Source organism: Cyprinus carpio, chromosome B3 (genome assembly GCF_018340385.1).
Source record: "Cyprinus carpio isolate SPL01 chromosome B3, ASM1834038v1, whole genome shotgun sequence".
In the NCBI taxonomy this organism is placed as follows: Eukaryota; Metazoa; Chordata; class Actinopteri; order Cypriniformes; family Cyprinidae; genus Cyprinus; species Cyprinus carpio.
Window position 1 is genome coordinate 39,872,586 of NC_056599.1, and position 27,158 is coordinate 39,899,743.

Below are 27,158 nucleotides of genomic sequence, written 5' to 3' on the forward strand. Positions count from 1 at the left end.
TATATATATATATATATATAATATATAAATATTTTTGTTTGTTCGTTTTTTGTTTTCTCCTCCATTTTTGTATAATTATTGCCACTTTGAACGGTCCAATGTTTTTTTGAACTGCATTAAAAAGCAACAACATAAAATAATAACTACTAACAAACCAAACTTACTTAAAAAACACTCAAATTTACAAGGTAGTATGAGAATCTATTCGGACTATTACTGCCAAAACTTCAGGGTTGTGGGTAGTTGCTACCACCGTAAATCAAAGGTCATGGTTTGCTGGATTCTGTGGGATGGCCACGTCAGCCGCTGTTTTGATCCCGTTAATAAAAACAATTCTCACGAGCATTGTTCTTACAATTTTTGTTTTGAATGATTAGTATTTCACAAAACACATACAATAACATACCATCTCTTGGGCTGAGCTGGAGACCCTGAGCTTGTGCTTGCTGTATCGATCCGCTCTGTTCATTGAGGGATATAGTGTTCCTTGACACACTGCACTAAGGTGGGAATTTCTGCAAAAAAAAAGGAATGGAAATGTTTTTAAATAGTTTAACTATACCTAACATTTTTGAGTCCTATAAGCGAATAACGCGCTTGAGTATTTTTGTATTCCTCGTCACATATTTGTGTCCCCAATTTAGAATAGGGCTGTTGATCTATGACATGCAGTTTCAATTTGCATGTGTCATACTGCCTTCTGAGTAAATGCCGTGCTCTAAAGCCGGGACCCTTTAGTATTATTCTGGGGATATGATGAGTACCGCTGAACACTGCCCCCAGCTCATGAATTTAATACGTGCATTCGCACGGGATATGCAAAGCCATGATTTTACCTCAAATTATGACAAACTCCACAGATAAGATTTCTAGAGGTGTTGACAAGATTTCTATTTCTGCAAATTGTAAGAAATTACAGCACCCAAAACTATCAAACTCCAACGATTGTCCAATCTGAATGGAAAAAGGCAAATATAAAGCCACATGAAACATAAACCTACAACATGATATTGACCCGCTTGATACAGAAATGACTATTTGTAAGTGCAATAGACAATTTTCTCCTCATCATAAATTTATGTATTATATTAATGTTAGAGGCCCAAGTAAAGGACTCATTGTTATCCTGACATAATTTTCCGCGCGTAGCACAATTTTAAGCAAACAAAAACCTTAACATTTATTTCAACGTTTTTCAAAAATGACATTCTGTTTGTTTTCCCTTAACAACTATCTCACACATGTTAATTTGTTAACACCACAACACACCAATTATATTGTATAGTATGCACACACAACACAAGCACACAACAGCGTGGTCACACATACAACACCACACACCACACACAAACACACCAATGTCCACGGTTTCGGCTTGAAACTTCTCTGGGAATCCTCACTATGTAACGGATTGGTTCTCCCCACTATGTGGATCGAGAGTGGAGTGGTTTCTTCAGTGTATCCTCAACTGAGTGAGGATCCTCTCCTTTCCAACCTTTTTTTGTCTCTGAACCGAATTCAAAAAGAAATAAAAACTCAATAAAATACAACATATATAAAACAGCAAAGGGACAACTGGACATCTGTATATAGTCTATAAACAAATAACATTTAAACAATACCATAGATCTTATAATTTTATTATCTTCCTAAACATTACTTTTAAAAATACATTAGGTTGACTACGCAGTCCAAAAGTTTGTGTTAATTGCTAAGGGTTTGAAACGACATACGGTTGATTGAGAATTCCCTGGGTAATTGAACAAATCCACGTTTGTGTCCACCGTTTCGGATTCAACTTCCTCCTCACTATGTAATGGATTGGTTCTGCATGGAGTGGAGTGGAGTGGTTTCCTCAGTGTATCCTTCAACTGAGTGAGGATCCTCTCTTTTGCAACTTTTTTTTGTCTCTGGACCAAATAAAAACTCAGTTATATACAACATACAAAACTACTATCATTAGTACAAAACAACTAACATAAATCATTATGGTGATTTAATTTATATGCATTCTACATAATTTTTATTAAAAAAATCAGATGTACTTTATCACTCTGCCTTTTCGTTTCATTACAGATGTAGGCAGCTAGGACTCACCACTGCACTCTGTATGAAACTGTACAATGGCCTTCCCTCTTTCTCTTAGAAGAAAATTTCCATCTGTTAATTTTTACTTTTAAAGAACTAATGGGTAAATTACCCCTTTACATTTCAAATTTACTTATTTACAAAAATAGTGTTTATAGGACAAGGTCGTCAAAAAACTGTTATTAGTTATTCCATTAACAAAAAAAGAACTTGGAAAAAAAGCTTTTTCATTATATGCACCAAGTGTCTGGAATGAACTTCAAAACACCTTAAATTTAGAATCACTTCAATCTATTAGTACTTTTAAAACCTCTTAAAGACATCTCTGAATGAACGGTGTACTTCTTTTAACTAGGTACTATTTAAATTATATGTTTGTTTTTACTAAAGTTAAATGTGTATTGTATACATAGAGCTTTGCTGTGTATTGTAATTTTTGTCCTGTCTTTTTTTATGTTTTAATTTGCAACTTTTTTGGCCGCCTGTCTTGGCCAGGACTCCCTGTGAGAAGTGTTATTTTAACTCAATTGGACTTTTCTTGCTAAATAAAGGTTAAAAAAACGAAGGGCCAACAGGACATCTGTATACAAACCACTGATATTTAAACAATACCATACATCTTTCATTTTTTAATATCTCTTTAATAATCATTAAGAGGACATTTTATCCTAGGACTGCAAATCATAAACATTAGGGCAATTATATATTAGTTAAAAAAAAATTTTTTTTGAGCAATATTACAGTACTTACTTTTGCTTTTTCATATTGTCGCTTCATCTCAATGTCTGTTTCGTCATCAGAACTTTCTAAAGTGTTTTTTTTCTAGAACAAAGACAAAAACACATTGCACAGCATTCTTAATACATTTTCACTTGCAAACAAAAAACTTGAGTTTGCATTTTAGAAACAAAACCGTGATTGTATTTTAAAAAATCAAATGTAAAAAGCATTCCTTGTCGATTAGCCTACGTTACGACCCCTCCCTTATGGCAAAGAGGGGCCAGCGTTCTGAAACGTTTCTGTGTCATAGCAAGACAGACAAGGGGATATTAACGTTTATATATATATATATAAGAAATAAAAAAATAAAAATGTCATGTTGTAATAAAGTTATCTGGGTGCAGCATCTTTAAGTCAGGCAGCACACTCATTTTGACTGTCATTTTAACATGTGAACCAAAATTACTGAAGATGAATTAAGTATTTATCCAATTACTGAACAAACGTCAGTACTAAACTGCATTTAATCATTAATAGTTCGTGCATGTTATCAAATTCAACAACTTATACTTACTCTTGGTGGAGCGCTAACGTTAGCTCCTGCTGCCTTGACGTTCGCCATCTTCTCATACATTTCGCGCCAGTGTAACGGACTGTGGCCCAATTGTGATTGGCCGAAATTGTTATAGACGTCTGATTGGCTACGACTTATTTAAAAAATAAAATAAAAACTTTTGATTTGAGGATAAAGCCCGCTCAGAGTGTCACAAACTATTCAATGGTGATGTGTGTCAGTTTTTTTTTAAAGCATAAAATATATTTGAGAATCGTAATCAACCAGATATGCAATGATGGCGCACAAAAGAAGATATAAAGAACATGTACTTGATGATTTGAGACAACCATCAAAGGCCACGAAATATCGACGGATAACAGAATCTGAGGTAAAAAAAAATTCCTGCTAGGTTTAACGACAACGTATTATTATTATTTTTAAGGCTAACAGTGCATTGTTTATTACAGAATTATTTTAAGTGCCGAGACCGAGGGACTTACAAGAACTATCTCAATTGCCCATCCTCCCACAAAGAAAAGAGACGAGTCTTAACGGAGGTATGCAACATATGTCATTTGACAAAAACAGTTATGGATACGTTTATCAGTGATTCATATTAGAATAACTTATAGGGAGCGCGGTAATGTGTGTGCTAAACTGTGACGTTAGCCTAGACTGCACCAGTTTTGTGATTATGTTCGTTCCGATGACAAATCATCCCTTGAGGTTTTACCATATTTGTCTTGGTGACTGTATATTCATCTATAATCCAGCCATAATCACTAAATCATAATTTAAATCTTTGTTTGTTCTTCAGATATTTTCATAGTGTAGCCTAAGCCAAATAAAATTTCATTCTAGAAGTGAGAGCTGTCATGAGGCTCAAACTCTGAGCTCCCTGCAGTTTCCTTACAACTGGCTTGCTAAAGGTGCAATTTAAGGTGATAAAATAGCTTTTAACAGCAGCCGGAGTTTTAGTTCTTTCTTACATATTCAAATAGTTATTCATACAGAATTGTGTTTGCCATCATTACACTAACTATAGTGGCATACTTTAGCTGTCCCAGAATGCTCCTCATGAAGGACCTCTGACAGAAAGTGCAAGCAGTCAGACAGCAGGACTACAGCATGAGCAGGACACACAAAACAACAAATCCTCAGAGGTAAAATGTCTACAGATTGAATTTTTAAATTTTAACATTTTTAAACTTAATGCTTATTTGTTGCATTGTTATCATTGTTCTACAATGTAAGTAAATCAGGGATAAGCTTATATTTTCCCTGTTGTCCTGTATGTGTATGTGATAAAGATACATGAAAAATTGCTTGTAATAAACACACCCATGTCTCCTAATGCTGTTGTATGACTCATTACAGCTTGACAGTGAGGCAGCCTGGAGACAGTCCCACTTAGTCCAAGTGATGGAATTACCCTCCACGTCAGACCAAGACAGACCTTGGACTCACATAAGTGGGGACCAACCTGATATAAAAATGCTAACAGAATTACAGGTAATAATTAATGTGAACATTGACCAATTTGTATTAATAAAATTTCTAATAAAGAAGTTACTGTGTCAACACCAGCTTATACATAAGTCACTAAATTTAATACTTTGAAGTAAACACTCGTTGCATTATCCATTCATGACAGGTTTATGCAAATTTAAATTCATTATTAATTTATAAGTTTACAAGGTGAATAACTTCCAGATGTTCAGCAGTTAATGGCTATAACACATTATTTGATATTTTTTATGCAAAACTTTTGTAACTTTTTTTGATGTAATTTGATGGATCTTCAATGCAATGCAGATACAGTTTAACAAACACTTTATAGTTAATTGGCATATATTTCTGACCTCATCCAAATTAATACGCCAGCACGGACACTGGGGTCAGAGGGCCAGCTCCAGCTTGTGGTCCCCAAGTCGAGCCTTAAGACTCGGGGGGACAGGGCCTTTTCTGTGGTTGGATCTAAACTCTGGAACGACCTGCCCCTCCATGTCCGAACTGCCCCTACAGTTGAGTGTTTTAAGGCTCGTCTAAAGACACAATTTCATTATTTTGCTTTTAATTCTGCCTAAGTTATGTCATCCACTGTGGTTTTTATCCTTTTTTTTATATTTTATATATTTTTAAACTTGATGTTCTTATTTTGTTTAATTAATTTTATATTAATTGTTTTCTATTATGAGTCTTTGCAGCACTTTGGAAACTTTGTGTTTGTAATATGTGATATAAAAATAAAAGTGGATTGGATTGGATTTGTGTATGTTTCATCAGTGGACAAAGACATCTCTCCCATTATTCATTGAAAAACTACTCTAATTCTGTCTGGTTGCATATTGTAAGTTAACTATCGTAAACTATTTTAAAAAACACATGTTTATAACTAATGTTTTTTTATGTATGGCAGGACATATCCTGGACACAGCCAGAAGAGAACAAGTCTGTTCCAACTGCTGATCAGCATGAGCCAAACAAAAAGGTTAATAGCTTTTATTATTGTATTTTTTCTCTTTACACTATTTGTCTTTTACTACAAGTTCTCTTTTTACAATAATTATTATTATTAAGATTATGTATTGTATCAATCGTAAACCATTGTCACAGGCCGGCTCAAATGATGGGACACAAACAACTAGTATAGGCCAAAAAGATTATATTTATTGTAAACCAAAACTATTTACTTTAAACATATAAAGGAATGAGGTGGGAGAATGTCATAATGTAATGTGTAAAGTGTATAGATGAGTGAATCTGTCTGTCTGTGTGTGTCTCTGTGTGTGTGTCTGTGTGTGTGTATGTTTCTGTGAGCATAACTGAATTTAAAAAATAAGTAAAACTATAAAGGAACAATTGAAATAGGATGGAAGAGCAATGAGAGAGAGAGAGAGAACGTGGTTAGTAGCAGCTTCAATACCCTGAACCCAGGTGGCTCCAATCACTATCGACCCTCCTCTGCCTGCAGGAGGAACCGCACCTGCAATGCAGAGGAGTGGCCGTGACACCAAAAAAACCCCACCAAAGTAAAATCAGTTATCTATGTTATTTTTTAGGTATGGCAGGACATATCCTGGACACAACCAGAAGAGAACATGTCTTTTCCAACTCCTGACCAGCAAGAGCCAAACGAAAAGGTTAGTAGCTTGTATTTTTGTATGTTTTTTATACACCATGTTTCTTTTGCTATAGGTTACTTTTTACAATAATTACTATTATGATTATGTCATCAGGCAGGCCCATTAACAGATGGCGATGATCCTGTGTATCCCGGCGCACCTCTGACAAAAGGACAAAGTTTACTGTTGCTTATGTCCTTTATACTAAGGCACAATCTTACAGCTGTTTCACTGGACCATCTACTGAAAATTTTCAATGAGCATTTTCCAGGCATGGTACCAGTGACCACATATCTTTTCCGAAAAGCTTATGGTCAGTATGGAAATTATGAACCCCATTTCTACTGTCCAACATGTGAAAACTACTTAGGGAAAAATACTGGTGAGCTACAGTGTGACATTTGTCACACAGTAACTGATTCAGACAGCTCTCTTAAAAGTGGATGCTTTTTCCTGGTTCTTAGTTTGGCCTCACAGATCAAAACATTGCTTGAGGAAAAACAAACAAAAATTCAAAAAGATTGGCTGAATTCAGATACAATTTCAGACATCCAATGTGGAGATGAGTATCAAAAACTTAAGGAATCTGGTGCAATGGGTGAAGATGACATATCTTTAATTTGGAACTGTGATGGAATCCCACTGTTCAGAAGCTCCAAGTACCAGATCTGGCCCATACAGTGCCAAGTAATAGAGCTTGAGCCTAGAGAACGAAAGGCAAATATCTGCATTCCATGTCTTTGGTTTGGGGAAAAAAAGCCCTATATGCTCACATTTTTGAAGCCATTCGTAGATGAACTGTCAATTCTACAGAAAGATGGAATTAAATGGAAAAATTCAGCAAACATAGAGCACACTTCCAAGGTTTTTGCTCTCATATGTAGTTCTGATTCAGTCGCCCGCCCACTTCTAAGGAACACTAAACAGTTCAATGGTTTTTATGGGTGTGACTTTTGCTACCATGTTGGGGGAGGTCCCTACACAAATAAAGACCCTGTGCCAAAACTTAGAACTGAAGTAGAGCACTTTGATCACGCATTGGCCGCAACACTTGAGAAAACTGTAATGGGAGTAAAAGGACCTTCACCTTTAATGAGACTTGAAAACTTTCAAATGATAAATGGATTTGTTCCAGAGTATCAACACTCTGTCTGCCTTGGGGTTACAAGGCAACTAGCTAATCTGTGGTTTGACTCCAGAAATCATGAACAAGAGTGGTACATAGGAACAAAATCAGACCTTCTAGACAAAGAGCTAGTTACAATCAAACCACCTGTTGAGATAATCAGAGTACCACGGTCTGTGGCAGACAGAAAGTACTGGAAGGCATCAGAGTGGAGGTCATTCCTCTTATTCTATGCTCTGCCTCTTCTGAATGGGGTTTTACTGAGGAAATTCTGGAACCACCTTTTTCTGTTTGTGTTTGCTATGCACATTCTTTTGGGAGAAAAAGTGAAACGCTGTGATATTGATGTAGCAGAAAGAGCTCTCAGAAAGTTCACTTTGCAGTTTGAGAAGTTATATGGAGCAGCAAATATGACTTTCAATGTTCATCTACTGACACACATTACAACAAGTGTAAGGAACTGGGGGCCTCTGTGGGCCACATCAACCTTTTCCTTTGAATCATTTAATGGCACTCTGTTAAAGTACTTCCATGGAACCACCCATGTTCCTGAACAAATTGTTAGAAGGTTTCTTTGCTGGAGGAGTGTAACGCAGAAAGCTGAAAAGGTGATGGCAGATGCAAATGATGGTGTTAAAAAGATTTTTGCTGGTTTACAAAGCAGCCATTTACATTCTTGTAAGTCAGCCAGCCTCAATGAAAATGTCAGGGTTTTTGGCAAACCCTGTCATGGTACACTATCACCATCCCAATCATCTGCTGTCAAAAATTTGCTGGGTGTTACAGTCAGTCAATGTGTATTTTATCATCGTTTCATCGTAAAAGGAATACTGTACCATTCAAGCAGTTACACAAACCTTAAAAAAAGGATAAACTCAACAGTAGAATTAATGGATGGACGACTGTGCAGAATTCTTAGCATGTTAGTATTCAGATTACACCATGTATCAATGCACTGTGTATTGGTTAGGGAGCTCAAGAATACCGGTAAACTGCTCTGCAGGGACAGTGAGCTAAACATTACTTCATATTTTGTTTCTGAGGTGTTGCAGTCCAACAATGTATGTGCGGTTCCCACTGATCTGTTTTACAGAAAATGTGTTTTGATAGAAGCAAAAGCCAAAAACTATGTTATTCCACTCCCAAATAATATAGAGAGAGATTAAATATGAACTGACACATGAATGAGAGATATGCATATTGCTCACTGAGCCTGTTCGTGCCCTTATCTGGATATATGTTGTTCCTTGTTTTTCTTTTATTTTGTATGGTGCAATGGTATGGCTCTGTGGAAGCACCCTAAATTTTGTTGTACCAATGACAATAACGTCTATTCTATTCGCTTATCCTCCAAGCTTGCAAGTTGTTTTTTTTTTTTTCATAAAATGTTATGCAATACAAAGCAAACAGTCAGAAAAATACAGTTGTCATGCCTGTTCTAAATATTAACTCACAGACAGTGTTATGTGAATTATTTTTGGTTACTGTGAAATTATGAAACTATTGAAATATCTGTTTTCTTTTTATTGACAATAAATGTGGAAAACAATCATATTGCAATTTTGTATAGCAAAAGTACACTTTTAAGTAACATACTTAATGTGATAGTAGTGCATTTATAGTATAGCATAAGCACCTACAAGTTATACTGTATTTATGAAAATCCATCTGTTAATCGCTGTGATCGCTGCAAGCTTATTCAATGCAAAACACTTTTGAATATGTGTACTATATCAATTTAATATTTAGTGTATTTAAGTATACTTAAGTAGCACAATTAATTTAACCTATTGCGAATATATTGTAAACTAAATTAATTTAGGTTAACTATCTAATTACACTTAAAATAAATTTCAGTGTTAGTGCTATTTAGTATATTTATATAGTGTACTTAAGTAGCACATTTGTGAATACATTTCTAACATATTTCTGTTGAAATAATTTAATTTAAACTGTCTAAAAGTACACTAACAATGAACTAACAATGAACTATTATTAATGCGTTAAAAAATGTACTTGTAAGAAATACAATAATAAAACTATTCTGTGTAATTTTTCAATAGTATATCTTATTTATATGCACTAAAAATACATTTAAAATATCAATGGTATTTAGTATACTTTCTTAATTACACTTAATTACTACTTTAGTATTTTCACTAGGTGAAAATAAAGTGTACTTGAGTGCACTAAAAAAACACTTAATTACAAGAAAGTAATTTGTAGTACATTCTTATTTTTTGTGCTAAAAACAACTGTAAAAACAATACATTATAAATACAATAATTAAAAGTATGTTTTAATTTAAATAGTAATTAAGTGTAATTAATAAAGTATACCTAAAAGCCTTATTTTTTTAAAATGTATTTTTAGTGCATTAAAAAAAATATACTTTTGAAAAAATAGACACAGAAGAGTTTTTTAGTGTATTTCTTACAAGTACATTTTAACACATTAAAAATAGTTCATTGCTAGTGTACTTTGATAGCTATGTAAAAGTACACTACAACAATGAACATTGTTAATGCGTTTTTTTTAAAAATGTACTTGTAAGAACTACACCTAAAAAAACTATCTTCGGTCTATTTTTCAAAAGTATTAATTTTTTTTTCATGCACTAAAAAATGTACATTTAAAATTAAATGGTATTTAGTATACTTTTATTAATTACACCTTAAGTACTACTAAAGTAAAAATATACTTTTAATTAGTGTATTAATAGTGTATTAGTTTTACAGTTGTTTTTTAGCACGAAAAAATATGAAAGTACTACAAATGTACTTTCTTGTACTTAAGTGTATTTTTAGTGCACTAAAGTACACTTTTTTTTCACCTGGGTATAATCAAAAGAAAATTTGGAGTTGGTGTAACCTCTAAAACCAAAGGCGATACCTTTTTAAAAGTTCATTATCATTAAATGTTTCTAAAAGCATTAATTGCATAAATTATTATTTTTCATCAAGTGATATTTAGCTACCAGTTTTAGCCTCTTTTAATTGAAAGCAGTTGACAGCGCTGAGCTCTGCCAAAGTCCTTTTAAGACAAGTAATGTCACTCGGCGGCCATCTTTGAAACACCTATAGGGCATGCAAGTGCCAACTCCTATCTCTTTGAATGGGGAAACATCAAATTCTCCAAAACTGTTCACTAAGCTTACGATTAAATTTCATATTTGAAATCACTGAAGAAATTTGATAACAACTGTGTCATAAATGTTGTTACTTTTGCTCCCTTAGCGTTATAAAAAGCTTATTTTTCAGGCTAGATCAGGAAGTATGCATGCGCAGTCCTAAGATCACGTCTCAGAACGCTCCCTGTTCTTTAGTGTTAGTAAAACTTTTGGGACTGGATTTAATGGCAGCTGCAGTTAATGCAATGACTTTACCGATTAGCGTTGGCTAGAGATTCATTCAGAAGGCGGGGCTTGCTGTGATTGAGACCGGGCAATATTGAGCGTTGTCATTGTTTTTCCATTCAAAACTATACGAGGGTGACAGGTCCTTGGGTATTACTATAGTCTTTGGCTCTGCACAGTTTAGCTCCAACCCTAATCAAACACACCTGATCCAGAGATCAAGGTCTTCAGGGATTACTAGAAAAACTTCCAAACAGATGTGGTTTGGAGCTGTTCTGGAGATAAGTTTGCAGAGTTGTGGCCTTCCATAATTGATTTTGAGACCACTGTTGTTGGGTCAAGGTTTGGCTGTGAGTCAACCACGCCCTTCCGGTTAGGGGAATAATATCGGTTGATTGGAACCGAACACTTCCAGTGGAACGTTAATTCCCCTACGACGGCTAATAACAACCAGAAGTCTTGCACATTCTACAGAAAATGGCCTTAAAGTGACTTTGTAATTCTATTTAGGAGCTTCAAGATTTATTTTAAAAACACTTTGCAGAGGATTAAAACTGTTAAACTCTGGCAATTGTTTTTACCGTATGTTCCAAATTTTTAGTACAAACAATGGGTTGACATACAAAAGTAGTCTATACTATGAAAAGAATACGCGTCGGATTATGTGGCTAGCAGGGCATGGCAGTCTTACATTGAACTATTTATCTGGCCACTGAAGATGCCCGTGACTCCTGAGGGACTGTAGTGGGACGAATGTTTGACGAAGATGCCCACGACTCCTGAGGGAAATTACCTGTGGTTGGGACGAATGTTGTGACGAAGATGATTGCCCGCGACTCCTGGAGGGACTGTTGTGGGACAAATGTTTAATGGTTCCATGTTTCGACGATATCTGCTCTTCCACGTGCAGCAGCAGCTTCTCGTAAAAGTTGGCTAACAATTTCTCTCCATTACATCTACATCCTCGACAGAAAATAATATCAAAAACACACTAAGACACACTTCAGCACATATGCCCTTAGACAAATGCTACGTCAGACTTGAACAATAAGCCCCCTTTGTTTTCCCACTGATTAACACTAGAATTTGCATGCAAGTTGACTTGTGAATAAAACTGACGAAAGAAAATGGAGAACATAAAAACTAAAAATAACCTTTACATTTTAATTTGAATTGTTTTCAGTATTATTTCTGTTTTTTTTTTTTGTTTTGTGTTAGCATTATTAAAAGGCTTTGTAAAAAATTTTATTTATTTGCATTTTCTTTTCACGTTGGCCTTTCCATTTTAATATTGACCCTCTTGCCTTAACTGAGTCCATATCAAATAAAATGTCAAATCACCAAATCGGGCATTTTATTTTTCAGTTTTTGACAGGGACGATGCATTGCCTCACAGTGAAATTTGAAATGAAATCTTTTAATTGAATTTTTAAAGGTTATATATTTTTTAAATATATTTTTCATATAGTTTTCTATTCAAATCAAATTGTAAATCTGGTTTTTTGATTTTTGATAATCAAATTGATTTATTTAAAATTCCATCCTATCACTGAACCAAGGTATGCGAGTGAAATCGAGATGTGGCCCATTTAAGAATGACGTAAGTGCATTGTGATGTGGCATGAGTAAAAGTATGAGTGGGGTATAGTATGTCTGCTGCTCATTAAGTTGTTGGTCCTTTAAATTGGTAAGCGCTGTTGACAGTAAGACTTTTATGAAAGAAGTTATGCAGGTTCACCTTGACTTAAACTGTGAACAACAGTGAAACCCCAACTGCAAACCGGGGACCCACTAATGAGGTGTCCATCTAAAAGCCATCTGTTCACGGTTAATGTAGAAAAGAATGCCCAGAGAAGATATCAAAGCATTGGAGATTTCTGGCAAGTAAGGTAATCCCCAATTTACTTTTTTGTTCTAAATCCGCTACGCTTGATGTTATATTCTCACATACATGAACTAGGAAAACTGCTTGCTGCTGCTGCTAAGTGCTACTGCTGTTACATGAACCAAGACAATGCTTAAGTAATTACTCCTCACGCGAAATAACTGCGGCATGGTTTTACACTTGTTATGTTTGCTAGTTTAAAAGATGTAAATGCTGACAAACGCAATATCCACTGAATCAGAGTGAATACTCGTTTACTTAGCTGTTTAGTTTTCAGAGAAACTCTGAAAAGCGTGCTATACCACCCACTCAAACAAAAAAACACCCAAAACTTTAAAGTCCTTCTGATCCAGAAGTTGCTGTCGACTTTATTTCAGTGTAGTGATGTATTTCCAGCTGAAACGGAATATTGAATATTAACCGATACCCTCGAAAAACACAGGTATAATTTTCAAGTCAGAAGCCAGTAAATGCAAAAGGTGCCCAATATAAGTGACAGGAAAAAAAAGCAACGTAATTAGGTATTTCACTCTAGTTCATAAAAACACACGACAGTCAAAACTGTCAACTGATTCCTACTGATACATATCCTACCGATTAAATTTTTTTTTCCCCCACCTCTCTACAATAATGGGCTTACCTTTGTGTCGCTCCATAACACCCCATCATTTTACACAGAACTAGAGTAAGTCTTTTGCTGGAAGTTCATAGTGTGTAGAACATAAATTACAGAACTTTGTATAGTCAAAACTAATCAAGTCTAGCAGTTGTCAAGGATTTACCAATCTGGGAGCATTTACAAAAGGGAAAAAGACAGGATCTTATAGACCCAGATATTTAGTTTCGATTTGATTAATTAAATATTCTCTGATTTTTAATCATAGAGCCTTCATGTCATTCAAAATCAGATCCGTTACTTGCACTGAAAACCCAATCATCACGTCTGCTGATCCCTCGTGATTGCCAAATAGTGCGGCCTCGATGTACACATCAGCATCAGCACATCTTCAGTGTGTGTGTGTGTGTGTGTGCATGTTTAGTAATGTCTTGACTGAATGGATGCAATACATGCACACTTGTGCTTGTTTGTTAACCATTTAGCCTATACAACTTATAATAGAAATAATTACTTCTTCCTTTTCTGTCTTTCATAAACTGTTCTTTTTTTCCCTACATGATTTTAACATTATTATAATACCACTTACCTGTGTACGTCTTTCAAACTCTCTGAATATCATCAGTTACGTTAACAACCGGGGGGGGCCGTCAGCCTGTGCGATCTCTAGAGTTTTAATGACTAAACTATTATATTTAATATTAACTGTCTTTAGATCGGGGCCAAAGGTTATGGTAAGGAAAATCATTCTTTAGTTCATACTTTGCTCACAAACTGGCTCTGTCCCATCTTCATGCAAAACAGCATGAGTGTTTGCTTCACAATCTCCTTTTTCTTCACAGTTGGTCAGGTGCCAATTTATAAGGAGGATGAAGAGATGTGTGGCCCCATGACCGGTTTAGAAAACTAGTCTGAAACGATACTGTTGAAGGTCGAGCTCCTTGGACAGGCTGTATCAGTACAGGCAGAGACTGTCGACTACTGTATTGCTTTCTGTCTTTCCTCACTACAGAGCGTCTTTGTTTTTTTCACTCTCGGTCTCATATTAATAACAGATTTGGAATTTTTTTCCGTAATTACACGTATTTGCTTAGTTATCAGCAAAGCTCTCTTTTTAGTAAAGTATTAAATCGTTATTTGCTGCCTTAGAGTCTGCCTGACTCTGATATTCCACTTTCGTGAGGAAACCGTGAAAAGAGAGTCGTTTTGGATGACGCCGCAGTGACGAGGATGAGCAGTTCATGGGTTTTTTCACATATTTAAACAAATTTGTGTCAAATTATGTTTTAAAAAATTGTTTGTCGCAACCATATGAGAGGTTGTTTCTGCCTTGTTTTCATTCAAGTACCCCCCAGTGTGGTTCGTATGTTGCTGACTTTACAAAACTTTAGAAGGGGGGGGGGGGACTTATAGTGATTTACAGTGTGCGATTTATTTTTTTTTTTTGGATAAGTGCTTTTCTTGTAGGAAAAGAGAGACCAGGCTAACTGACGGTAAGGTGATTTGAGTACTCTGCACTTCTGTAGGCCTACTGTGTACATATGGAAAGTTGTATGAAAAAAAAGACACTAGACAAAACTTGAAACAAAAATATTTTGGTGAATTTATAGCCTAATTATTTGTTTTTAAATAATCTTTTAAAAGCATTTTTGGCGGTTTTGGATGAATGTCGTCGGGATCAACTATATAATAGTTTTGCATGTTGTTAAACAACTATTTGGTCGTATTGGTATCTACAGTATGAAAGATTATAAACTCTCTAGAACAAGGCACGGGGAAAGAGAATATCCTATGAACTACTGAACCCTAAAACTAACTTTACTGCAGCTCTAATGCATACTGATTTAAAAAAAAAAAAAAAAAAAACTTCGTACTGAGCACACATGGGACATTTTACATCTCAACACCTTAAATGTGAAACAATATTTTATAACACTAGAAACATTAAAATTTTTTACTTCATTATAGTCTGTTTAAAGAAGATTTTATGTTCACATGTCTAGTTCAAATCTCATATATAAAACTATAACATGTTAGTAATTTAATTACGTTAGTACTATGGGAATAAAGTTATTAGAAAGTCAAATATATTTGATATTATGTGCGCTAGTGAAGTTTATTTGACCTGTAGTTGATAATGAAGATGGGTGTTTCAAATTTCTTCTGTGTTCATCGGCTTTTTTTTTTTTTTTTTTACCTGTTGTTTATATATTATATTTGGCAGAAAATGACATTATATTCTTCTTCTATATTTATAAATAATAAACTATATTATAAAATAATAAATATATAATAACATTTTTGGTCTTTTGGAAGCTGCATTTTAAAATCTACTTTGCTCATAAATCTGAGTGGGCATGACGCCTCTGCTTGCATGAGCGAAATTCAGAGCAGAAAGCACATCACATCCTTTCCTTCCTTTTTTTTAGCCAGTCATCAACTGCCCGTTGCGAAATGGTCATAAATGCAAGCAGTTAAAAACTTCATTGAGAACTGTCCTGCTAAATTCATCCTTGATATTTTTGCTCTTGAATAACTAGTTCTTCCAATGTTTCATCTTGCTCTAATGTTGTCAAACCCAATACCATCTTTATTGTCCCAGTGTGTCACAATCACTGAGCTTTGGAAGGCGTCTGGGAGCTGAAATTCAATTATGGTCAGGTTTTGCGTCTTACATCCGCTGTAAGCAGTTAGAGATCCAATCACAACACATAGCGCTATCTGGCCAATCAGAGCAGAGAGGGCTTGTGGAAAGGAGGGATTTAAAGAATCATTAGACAATATATTTGTAAGAATTGGCATTACATTATTTATATTCTGTTGTCCATGAGTATAAAAACAAACTCAGTAACTGATACATTTTTGATTTTGGCAGATCAGCTCCTCCCACTGCAATCACATCATCAGTGAAGCTCCTCCCACTGTAATCACATCATCAGTAAAGCCCATCTCACTGTAATCACATCATCAGAGAAGCTCATCCCACTGTAATCACATCATCAGAGAAGCTCATCCCACTGTTATCACATCATCAGAGAAGCTCCTCCCATTGTAAGCACAAAAATCATTGGAAGCATCCTCCCACTGCAATCACATCATCAGTGAAGCTCCTCACACGGTAACAATCATCAGTTGAAAGCTCCTCCCACTGAATCACATCATCAGAGAAGCTCATCCCACTGTAATCACATCATCAGAGAAGCTCCTCCCACTGTTAGCACAAAATCAGTGAAGCTCCTCCCACTGCAATCACATCATCAGTGAAGCTCCTCCCACTGTAACACATCATCAGTGAAGCCCATCTCACTGCAATCACATCATCAGTGAAGCTCCTCCCACTGTAATCACATCATCAGAGAAGCTCAGTAATCACATCATCAGTGAATCACAGCATCAGAGAAGCTCCTCCAAATCATCAGTGAAGCCCATCTCACTGTAATCACATCATCAGTGAAGCTCCTCCCACTGTAATCACATCATCAGAGAAGCTCCTCCCATTGTAAGCACAAAATCATTGAAGCTCCTCCCACTGCAATCACATCATCAGTGAAGCTCCTCCCACTGCAATCACATCATCAGAGAAGCTCAGTAATCACATCAGTGAAGCTCCTCCCTCTGCAATCATGTCATCAGTGAAGCTCCTCCCACTGTAATCACGTCATCAGTGAAGCTCCTCCCACTGCAATCACAGCATCAGATAAGCTCCTCCCACTGTAATCACATCATCAGTGTGAAGCTCCTCCCACTGTAATCATATCATCAGTGACGCCCTCCCACTTGCAGTTCACCAATACATGCTGGAATATCTCCATCAGTTTACAACGTGAAGCGAGCATCAAAGCATCAGGAAAGAGCTGAAATCTGCACAGACTGAGAATGTGAAACACAACAGAAGATACTGATAAACAAACAGGTTGGTATTTTAACAGTTATTCTTAAAGTCCGCTTGGACCGGAAGTTGCTGTCGAGCTCTTTATTTTTCAGTGTAGTGACCATATCTTCCAGCTGAAACAGAAATATTGAATAGAGGGTTTGGTGTTATTTTTGGGCTCCTCCCTCTCTGTCTCTCACATCATAGCAATCTAATGGTTTGGGATTGGGTGTTTACAGTTTTCCAGAAATATTGTATAGTTATTTTAAATGTTCACCTAATTATGTGTAGAATAAATGTGTCATTGATCAATTCATTTAACATTTCTCACGGACAGAAACATAGGATTTGTGCCTCTAGTGTTAAAAAAATAATAGGGAATATTGTGGTAGAATTGTTCTGTAAAACCTTTTATTGAGAAGGTGCTGTGTGGCCCTGCAAGTCATCAAAAGTCTAAAAAGGCAGTGATTGCATTGTATTTATAGCTTTGGTGGGCAGTCCTTAAAGATGTTTACATTTTACACAGCCTCAGGAGGTTATCACTTAAAACAAAACATCGAAGACAACACAGGAATTAACCCCCCGGACCTGTGAGCTTCAGCAAACCTTCTCGCCCCAAAGATAACATTACCCAAATGGTTTAGGCTGCACCTGGCCATGATAGCTAAACATGTGTAAAAATTCACGTTAACTCCTCAGTCGGAATCAGAGACCAGCAGAACACCCCACTAGAAACTATATTGAAGTCTAATCAGTAAACAGATGCCCTTATGTTTCACATTCAATGCCCAATACAATGTGATGACCTTAGTTTTCTCATATGCTGTTATATCAGGATTAGGATCAACAGATCTTGAACAGATTCTTAAAGGTGGTCAATGATGTTGCTAAAAAGAACATTATTTTTTGTATTTGGTGTAATGTAATGTGTTCATGCAGTTTATTCAGGTTCAAAAAACACATTATTTTCCACATAATGTACATTATAGTTGCTCCTCTATGCCCCGCCTTTCTGAAACGCGTAAATTTTTTACAAGCTCTGAAAAGCGAGGTGTGCTCTGATTGGCCAGCTATCAAGTGCATTGTGATTGGCTGATTGCCTCAAACGTGTGACCCGAAAATGTTTACCCCCTTACCCATACCTGTGATTGCCGTTGTGTCCCCGCTCGACGACGACAGACAAAACCAATAAAACCCATTACAAATGAGGCATTTGTTGCATCCAGTGGGGACCTAAATTAACTGATTATAATGATCTGTATAGGCAGTAGATTTTTATTTGTTTTGCATTGCATATCGCACCGCGTAAACATAAAACCATCTGGTGATCAAGAAAAGACAACAACCAAGAAGCGCTAACTCTACCACTGCCTCAAAAAGTTCACATTTGAATCATCAGTGGGCAAATTCTTTTCATATGAAAAATGTCCTTACAGACTGTGAGTCGAGAAGCGTACAGACTGTCCCTTGCAAAGTTGGAACTGCCCAACTTTATAGACAACAGCTTTGTGTGTAGACGGCATAGGTAGGCTACTCTCCAGCGTCAGGAAACAGTCCTCCGTGAAAATGACAGCCTGCAAACATCTGGATATATTTTTTTTTTTTTTCGGGTTGAACCGTTCTGAACCAGTGTGTGTAACAATTTATTAAAATTAACCACTGATTTCGAGTTGTGGTCCTCCTTTTTTGGAAGGACAAACAAAGTAGTTTCGCTTTTACCAACCAAAACACACAGGCAGCTCCAGCGACATGGTGGCGGCGGCCAGTCTTACAGTCCGTACCTTATAAAAGAATACTTTTTGACTTTAGTCCTTTGCAACTTTAGAGATCTTATCTATCGCTATGAATAGCTTTTTAACACTCCAAAGAGAAAGAAACTTGAAACCTTGAAATTATAGGACCCCTTAAATTTGTAATCACCTCAAAAATTCACCTACGCAACTGACTTAAGGTTACCTGGAGCGTCTCCTAATTTGCATCCAAAAACAACTTCCTAATTGATGTTAGTGGTCTCCTACTCGCATTGGATTGGATAGTTGGAATTGAGTTTTGAGTTGGATGGTGTCTCACCTCTATGTACACTAGTTGTGTTTCCATTATCCTTAATAATATATGCCTAATGGAAACACATCAATTTCGCCAAAACCTTACCTTATATCACAAAAAAAGTTTTTATGTTCACATTAGGTGGTTTTTCAGGCAATTCTATAAATGAATATTTTGCAAAAAAAGCAATGGAAACAGATTTTTTTCACATTTACCTTGAATAATCAAAGTCACATTACCATACTTTTAATGTACTATAACTAGAGATCCATGATTTGCAATTTTCTTGGCCGGTTCCAATGTCCAATTTTTTTTTGCAAGTGTGACCTGCCAGTTTTTTGAAAAAAGTGTTTGGGGAAATGCAATGATAGTTTCCCTAAATATGAACCGAACCAGTAGGATGGCGGCAAGATGACTGTTTGAATGAGGTGACTCTTTTAGTCTTCTATTCGACAAGACAGAATTGTTCAAAACAAGCTGATTCATTCAGAAACAAGCCAGCTGGCTACTTTCTCTTCTTTGGGAATGGGTTTACTAAAATCATTGACTCACTTGATTCGTTTAAAAACGTGGATTCATTCAGTAACGAAACACTGCCCCGTGTTGCTTGAAGACACAAAACAGTTTCTGCTTGTGGCTTTGGATTGGAACTTTTTCATTTGTGAAATTTAGCAAAAACAACTAATATTGTGTCTAAAGTCACTTAATTTTAACTTATTTTTTATTGTTTCTTGTTTGTACACTATTGTATAAAAACACATTGCAATTGTGTTGAATCATTTTAGTTGTGCAATGTTGCCTACCTAAATCATATATATATTATTATATACAAACTTTCTTTTTTTTCCCCCTACCACAGCATGCATCTATAAGTTTCTGTGTGTGCTGTTGCACTCATTTGTTTTGATTTCTGCAACGAGTCCCTTCTCAGGCTGCACAAGGCTCATCTGGCATCGTCATAACATACCTTATCGTCCGCCGTAAGTTTTGACGTCTAAACAAAACTGGAACGGAATCAGCTAATTCACGAAAAGCACTAGTACAAATGTAATGAATTATATTATTGTTATTATTTATTATTATATTATTATTTTTATTAATTCCCTGTTTGTCTTACTCGCCTGATTAAAGCCAGCAACTTGGCTCCAAGTGTTGGGGAACATAAATTTTTCAAAAGCATCCTGCAAGAAAAAGAAATGCTAGTAATGATTCATTTAAAAAATTAAATAATGATACCCTCATTCATGAGGGAGTCTATTTGGATTTATTTTAAATCAAAATTATCCTTTATTCTATATTATCTAGCATCCTATATTATATCAGTTGTCTCATTAAATCAGGGCTTTACATATGTTATGGTCTGGTTTCGCTTGGTATTTGTCTGTTTTCTTTTGGCAGGAATTTTTTAAGTCCCTATATTATGCTTATTTGGTTATTTTGTTTTTTTTCAGTGCAGATGGCTGATATGAAGAAGAAGCAGGTCAACCGTATTGAGTATCTTCGAGTGAAGTGAGGAAAGAATATCATGGCAATAGTACACAACCTCACTCAAGAATTCAGTACATTTTTAAAGAAAGAAGAGCCAATAAATCAGGGGTCCTTGCACTCCTTGTGGAACAAGTTTCTCAAGGAAATACAATCTTGAGCGTCACATGAGAATTCACACCACGAGAAAAGCCGCACATCATGCGATCATTGTGGGGCACTAGAGTTTCACAAGAAAAATTATACCTTAAAAACCACATGAGCCATCCGACACTGGAGAAAGCCATTCACCTCACTTGAAACAGTGCGGGAAGAGTTTTCGACACACAAATATAATATCTTAGGCAGCACATGAGGATCCACACTGGAGAGAACCATACCCATGCAATAAATGTTTGAAGAGTTTCACGAATTCATCGAACCTTAAGAGTCACATGAAGATCCACACTGGAGAGAAACCGTTTCATGTGTGATCAGTGTGAAAAGAGATTCTCACACAAACATAATCTTGAGCCATCACCTGTCACTTCATACAGGATGAAGCCGTCAGTCATGTGTGATCAATGTGGAAAGAGTTTCACATAAAAATTATACCTTAAAAGACACATTAAAATCCCCACACTGGAGAGAGAAATCTTACGCAATTGTTATCAATGTGAGAAGAGCTTTTGCACAGGTTCAGCGTACCTTAGAGATTCACCTTCACGAGGATCCACACCGTTAGAAAAGCCCATTCATGTGTGAACAGTGTGAAAATAGATTCTCAATTAAAACTAACTTCAACTTCACATGAGAATCTCCATCACCGAGAGAAGCCCTATGCATGTGATCAGTGTGGGAAGAAGATTCACAATCAAACCCAGTCTTGAGATTCACATGAGGATCCACATGTGGGAGAGGTGGGGGGGGGGGTCATGTGTGAACAGTGTGAAAAGAGATTCTCAATTAAAAAAAATCTTAAATATCACATGAGAATCCACACCGGAGAGAAGCCATATGCATGTGATCAGTGTGGAAAAACATTTTTCTGGCCATCAAACCTGAAGAAGCACCTGACCATTCATACGAAGGAGAAGCTGTATTCATGTTCTGAATGTGGAAAGAGTTTTTCACTGCTGCAAAGTTTACATCAACATGAGAAAATTCATACCGGTGTGAGAGAGTACATGTGCTTTAAGTGTGACAAGACTTTTATTTCAGCTCTAGCAGTTTAAAACAGCATGAGAAAATTCATACTGGATGAGAAACCTTATGTTCACACGCTGTGACGAGATTTCAGTCAGTTAACAACTCTGGAAAAACATGAGAGGATCCACAGCAGAAAGAAGCCGCACACGTGTGATCAGTGCGGAACCAGTTTTGCTTTTAAAAGTCACCTGAAGATACACATGAAGATCCATTCAGTGGAGAAACCAATTCCCTAACAGTCACGACAGGGTGTTGGTTTGATATCTGTTAATTCTTTTTCACGCCAACATGACTGTTCGGCACAAAAACTCACGTCCGATTTTTTCACGAGAATGTCTGGTCAGACCAATGCAAAAAAACAGCAGTAAATGCACATTCGACTCTCTGACAGTAGGTGGCACTCATGGATATGCTGAAATACAGCAGCGCTGTGCAAACTTTCTGGTTTCTGACTCCCTGCTTTTTAAGAGGAAAAAAACTGTATATTCGTGTCTTCAAACAGCAGCTGTTCATGTTTTTGTATTTGCTTTGGTGCTTATCAAGAATACAGAGACGAGAGCAATGATTCCAGATTATTTCTACTTCGGTTTTACAGAATAGTCATGCCCTCAATTTACATGTACTTTGAATTAGTTTGCTCTAATCAGTTGTTTCACAAGGTGGCAACACTGGCCTGGGCCATTGTTTCACAGTAGAAAACTAAACTAAAAAGACAGAACAACAACAATATACAGTGACCTCAGCAACAACAGACGCTTGCATTGACAATTATTGTAAATAAAACATGTAGTTCAAAGTGTTCATGAAATACTAATGAGTAAGCCATGATTAGCAAGTTTTTTAGAAAGTTAGAAAGTCACCTTTGCCATCCGAGGCATTTACATTTATGCCTTTTGCAGATGCTTTTATGATGACTGAAAGTGCAGCGCATATAGCACTCTCTGTTGTACATTCATGAATTTGCTTTCCTTTAGTCCTACACATATTAATTATATGACTGGTGTGAAAGGACCGTCTGTCAGCAAGCTATTTTTGCGTAGCTTAGATGTCAAAGACATGAATCTGATATTAATTTAACTTTTTCATTAGAAACAAATACTTGCTCATCCACTTCTACTCTTCCATGCATATGCAAGATTGCCTATACACTCAACTACACTCATGTACTTCTGGCTACTTTTCTTCTCTTCTTCTCCAATAAGTCAGTAAAGTGAGAGATCTGTCTCATTCATTTCAATGTTTACTTTTTTGTATTTGCTTCAAGTAATGATGGATTAAAACTTATTATTACTAATTTTATTAACAGCTTATGTTGTTTTTTCCTGTTTTATTGCTGCTGATTCTGCAATCAGCAGAAAAAATCCATAATGTTAATTCTTAAAGCTTATAAAAAGATAGATGTGTTTGCTTTTTTAAGAATATTATTTTTGTTAGTTTTCTTAGTAGAGCTTTTAAATGCCTAATAAATTATATTTCACCATTTGACTGATACTGAGTGAGATTGCTGTCTGTCTTCATTATTAAGAATATTATTCTTGCTGAAATAAACATTTAATGCCTTTTGTGTGTTCATTTGTGTTAGTTCTCACTCCAAACATCGAAACACTAGTGTGTTTGCATTGTTGTTTGAGTTTCTCACTCCAAACATCCGAAAAACACTGTTTTATTACATTATTTGTAGGGTTTTACACAAATCTGGCAAAAAGAATAAATAATGTTTAGGGTTAGCAAAAAGAATTTGCGAAATTAATTATTGACCATTTTAATAATTGCCCCTTTCCAATTAAATCCCGATTGCAGTTCTGCTTTAGGGTAAATCATTCAAGAGAAACTACTACTTGTTATTTGACTGAAAAGGTAAAGGTATGGGCTGTATTTCTTGATTTACAGAAAGCATTTACAGATAGCGGCCGGTTCTGAACAACCGGCAACCTTCCGCTCCCTCTTTTGAAACCAACACGGAAGTGACTAAAACTGCAATTCATCGACTGGCAAATTTCTTTTACCGCTGCCTTCTTCCTGGCGGCTGGCTCCAAAAGGGAGTCAATCCCATATAGACTCCCCATGGTTTAAAATGCCCAACTTTTACAGCAGGAAAAAAAACATGTTTACACCCTGATACAAAAAATTATTTTAGTCTATATAGCTAACTTTGCCCTTCGTGACAACTGTGAGGGGGGTGAATTTTTTTATAACTCATCCGTTTAAATTATATTAACCCTTAAAGTTCTTCATAATTAATGGCGCGGCCACTTGAGTGACAGGTAGATTGCCGCTGCTGTCACCGCCATCGAGCTAGGGGGGCATGGCTTCAGCAAATAGCTCCTGCCCTTTTGCCCATTTTCGATTATCCGGGAGTGACGTGTGGTCACGCGCTGCCAAGATGGCGACGGCTGCCTCCACCCACTTTTGGCTTCAAAAACGCTCTTCGGAAACCTATGGTTAATGTCACAGACACTACGTCCATATTTTTATACATGCTACAGTATGTTTGAAATGCCATACTATCATACTACTCTTACTATTTCTGCAGTATCCAGTATGTATGCTGTGCATAGTGTGCAAATTTTCTGTATGCATCAAATACCCGGATGACTTACTATATTTACCAGAATCTGCTTCCTGGGGAAGTCGTGGCCTAGTGGTTAGAGAGTTTGACTCCTAACCCTAAGGTTGTGGGTTAGAGTCTCGGGCCGGCAATACCACGACTGAGGTGCCCTTGAGCAAGGCACCAAACCCCCAACTGCTCCCCGGGCGCTGCAGCATAAATGGCTGCCCACTGCTGTGTGTTCATGGTGTGTGTGTTCACTTTGGATGGGTTAAATGCAGAGCACTAATTCTGAGTATGGGTCACCATACTTGGTTGTATGTCACGTCACTTTCACTTTAAATATAACTCAAGAACACTGAAATCAGTACAGAAGCTGTGTTCATACTACCATACAACTCCTAATATATTGCAGTATGATGCGTGTATACTGTGAATAGTAAGAGAATGTTCTGTATTCATGGAATGCCTGGATTACCTGCTACATTTGATGTATGCATCTGAAGAAATTGCATGGGATACTGTTTCCCAGAATACACCTCGCTCCATGTAATGTTTCATCTTCAAATGCGTGAGTGAACTGGAGGCGGGGAATGGTAATTATAAAACACTTTTATACATACATGATACTGTAAAATACAAACTATTGCTGTGTATCTAAAAACAATATCGTAAGCAGGACATAAATTGTACTTTAATCTCTACAGTACGTTTCCGATCAAGTCAGATGACGTCACCTTTATCTCTATAGTGCTTTATACAGTACAGATTATTTTAAAGATATTGAATAATAAAAATATTGAAGTAATATAATATATAAATAATTTGTTGGCAGAGACTATTTACATAACTCTGCCCACCAATGCCTGACTATGATAAACAGCACTGCAAAAGATGCCCATTCATTTGTAATATCAGTAGTGCAGTGGATAAAAGACGTGATGAAAGATTTTGACATGAGTGACCCGAGTTCGAGGCCACCCTTTACCAAAACTTGTTCTAGGCTACTCCTTTTCCCACCACAAATCAGATCAGAAAGGCATTTATTTTCAATAAAAATAAAGGAAATATTTGAAAATTGGAAATAAAAGGTGGTTATCAGTATAGGTATAGGGAGTTTTTTGTCCCAATAAAGTTGCATTCATTTAATATTTTTTTTTAAGTATGATAAATTAAACACTTTGTTATTGCATACTGTTTTATAATGTACTACAGTACTGAAATATAAATATCTACCACCTAAACTACTATTTACACAATCATTATTAGTTCTGCTCAGTATGTAAAGTCCATTAATTATGAAATGAGTTCAATTTGGCAATATAGCATTGTTTACTAGTAGGAAACCTTAATTAACAAGCCTTTGTAAGAAGAATGGTTAGTACATTTATTTGTGAGGTAACAACCTCAGCAGCTGTGCTGAATTAATGATTTGTCATGTGACAACACTTTAGCACACTACTCATTAAACAGTTCTTGCTTATTGTATTCAGGGGGCAAGGAAGTCGACCGGAAGTTGAAGTCGGCTGCGTGCCGCCATCTTGTAGCAGAACTTCACTTGCGTTAGCATTCCCATTGACTCCCATTAATTTTTGCGTCACTTTGACAGTGAATAACTTACATCTGAGGCGTTTAAAGACTCCATTTGTCCATTTTATTATTTCTAAAGATACACGACAATTGTATAAAGGGCTCCATTACCTTCTATGTTACATTATGGCCCCCGTAGAAACAGTTTTTTGTAAAAATAGGCTAACGATTGCGTCCAAAACCACTCGACTCTCTGTCGGTCACAGTAGAGAAATTACCGTACAGACAGGAGGAGAAGCTCACAGGGCAATCGGGGGGAGGACGTCAGAGATATGGCGTACTGGCGTTACATTTTAAAATACTATACAAAATAATTAATCAGAATACTTACTCCTGCTCACTCACGCCAAAGAACTCCCCGCTCAAACTCTCCGTCTCTGCAATATTAACGATGGCAGTTTGCACTCACAGCTACTAGAAGGTTTACATCTGTCAGACAGGTTGCTGACGTCATCAAGCTTAGTTTGAGTCTGCGCGTCAGAAAACGGAAGTTCTAAAAAATCGCTAAAAACGGGCTTCACATGTCTCAATTTAAGCAGTAAGTAAGTATGCCATTTCGAACACAGCCACAGTCTCATTGTATTATGTTTAACATACTATTCTTTAAGAAATAGTAGGCAGTATACACTGCAGTAAGCAGTAAGTATGCCATTTCGAACACAGCCACAGTCTCTATACAGTCTATGGTTCTGAACAATCACTTCATCTTTAGTGATTTTGCCTTCAAAATAAAAGTCCGAAAATGTTTTTGCAGTGATGTTTTAATTTGAGATGAACTGAGAGCTTTTAATTTGAAAAGTTCAAAAGTGTTATATTCACTGCAAAGTGACAACTCCGTTGCAGATAAGACACATCAGGTTTGCATTCACAAAACTAGGTAGGATGAAGTTGTCTTTCCATTCTTTTTTGTATGCCCTATTTTCGCTGTGCCATTTTCTCTCACCAGCTAGCTTAAATGT

General features: G+C 36.3%; 1 protein-coding gene across 2 annotated transcripts; it reads left to right on the plus strand.

The window, feature by feature from the left end:
- The first annotated feature begins 3,745 nt into the window (after positions 1–3,745).
- LOC109076888 lies at positions 3,746–9,065 on the plus strand. 2 transcript variants are annotated; one of them, XM_042720996.1, is made up of 6 exons: positions 3,746–3,921; positions 4,423–4,527; positions 4,742–4,876; positions 5,784–5,855; positions 6,427–6,507; positions 6,604–9,065. In XM_042720996.1, exons 3-6 carry the CDS (start codon positions 4,787–4,789, stop codon positions 8,779–8,781), a joined length of 2,421 nt encoding a protein of 806 aa, XP_042576930.1. In that variant the 5' UTR covers positions 3,746–3,921; positions 4,423–4,527; positions 4,742–4,786; the 3' UTR covers positions 8,782–9,065. The 2 variants fall into 2 exon arrangements, with proteins under 2 accessions (XP_042576930.1, XP_042576929.1); XM_042720995.1 differs by lacking the exons at positions 3,746–3,921; positions 4,423–4,527 and having other exon boundaries at positions 4,540–4,876.
- Positions 9,066–27,158: the final 18,093 nt, after the last annotated feature.

Excerpts from the sequence above, each read along its gene's own strand:
- LOC109076888 (XM_042720995.1), top strand. The coding sequence starts at position 4,718 with ATGCTGTTGTATGACTCATTACAGCTTGACAGTGAGGCAGCCTGGAGA. Across the intron at positions 5,856-6,426 it reads AGCATGAGCCAAACAAAAAG|GTATGGCAGGACATATCCTG; the intron begins GTTAATAGCTTT and ends GTTATTTTTTAG. Across the intron at positions 6,508-6,603 it reads AGCAAGAGCCAAACGAAAAG|GCAGGCCCATTAACAGATGG; the intron begins GTTAGTAGCTTG and ends TTATGTCATCAG.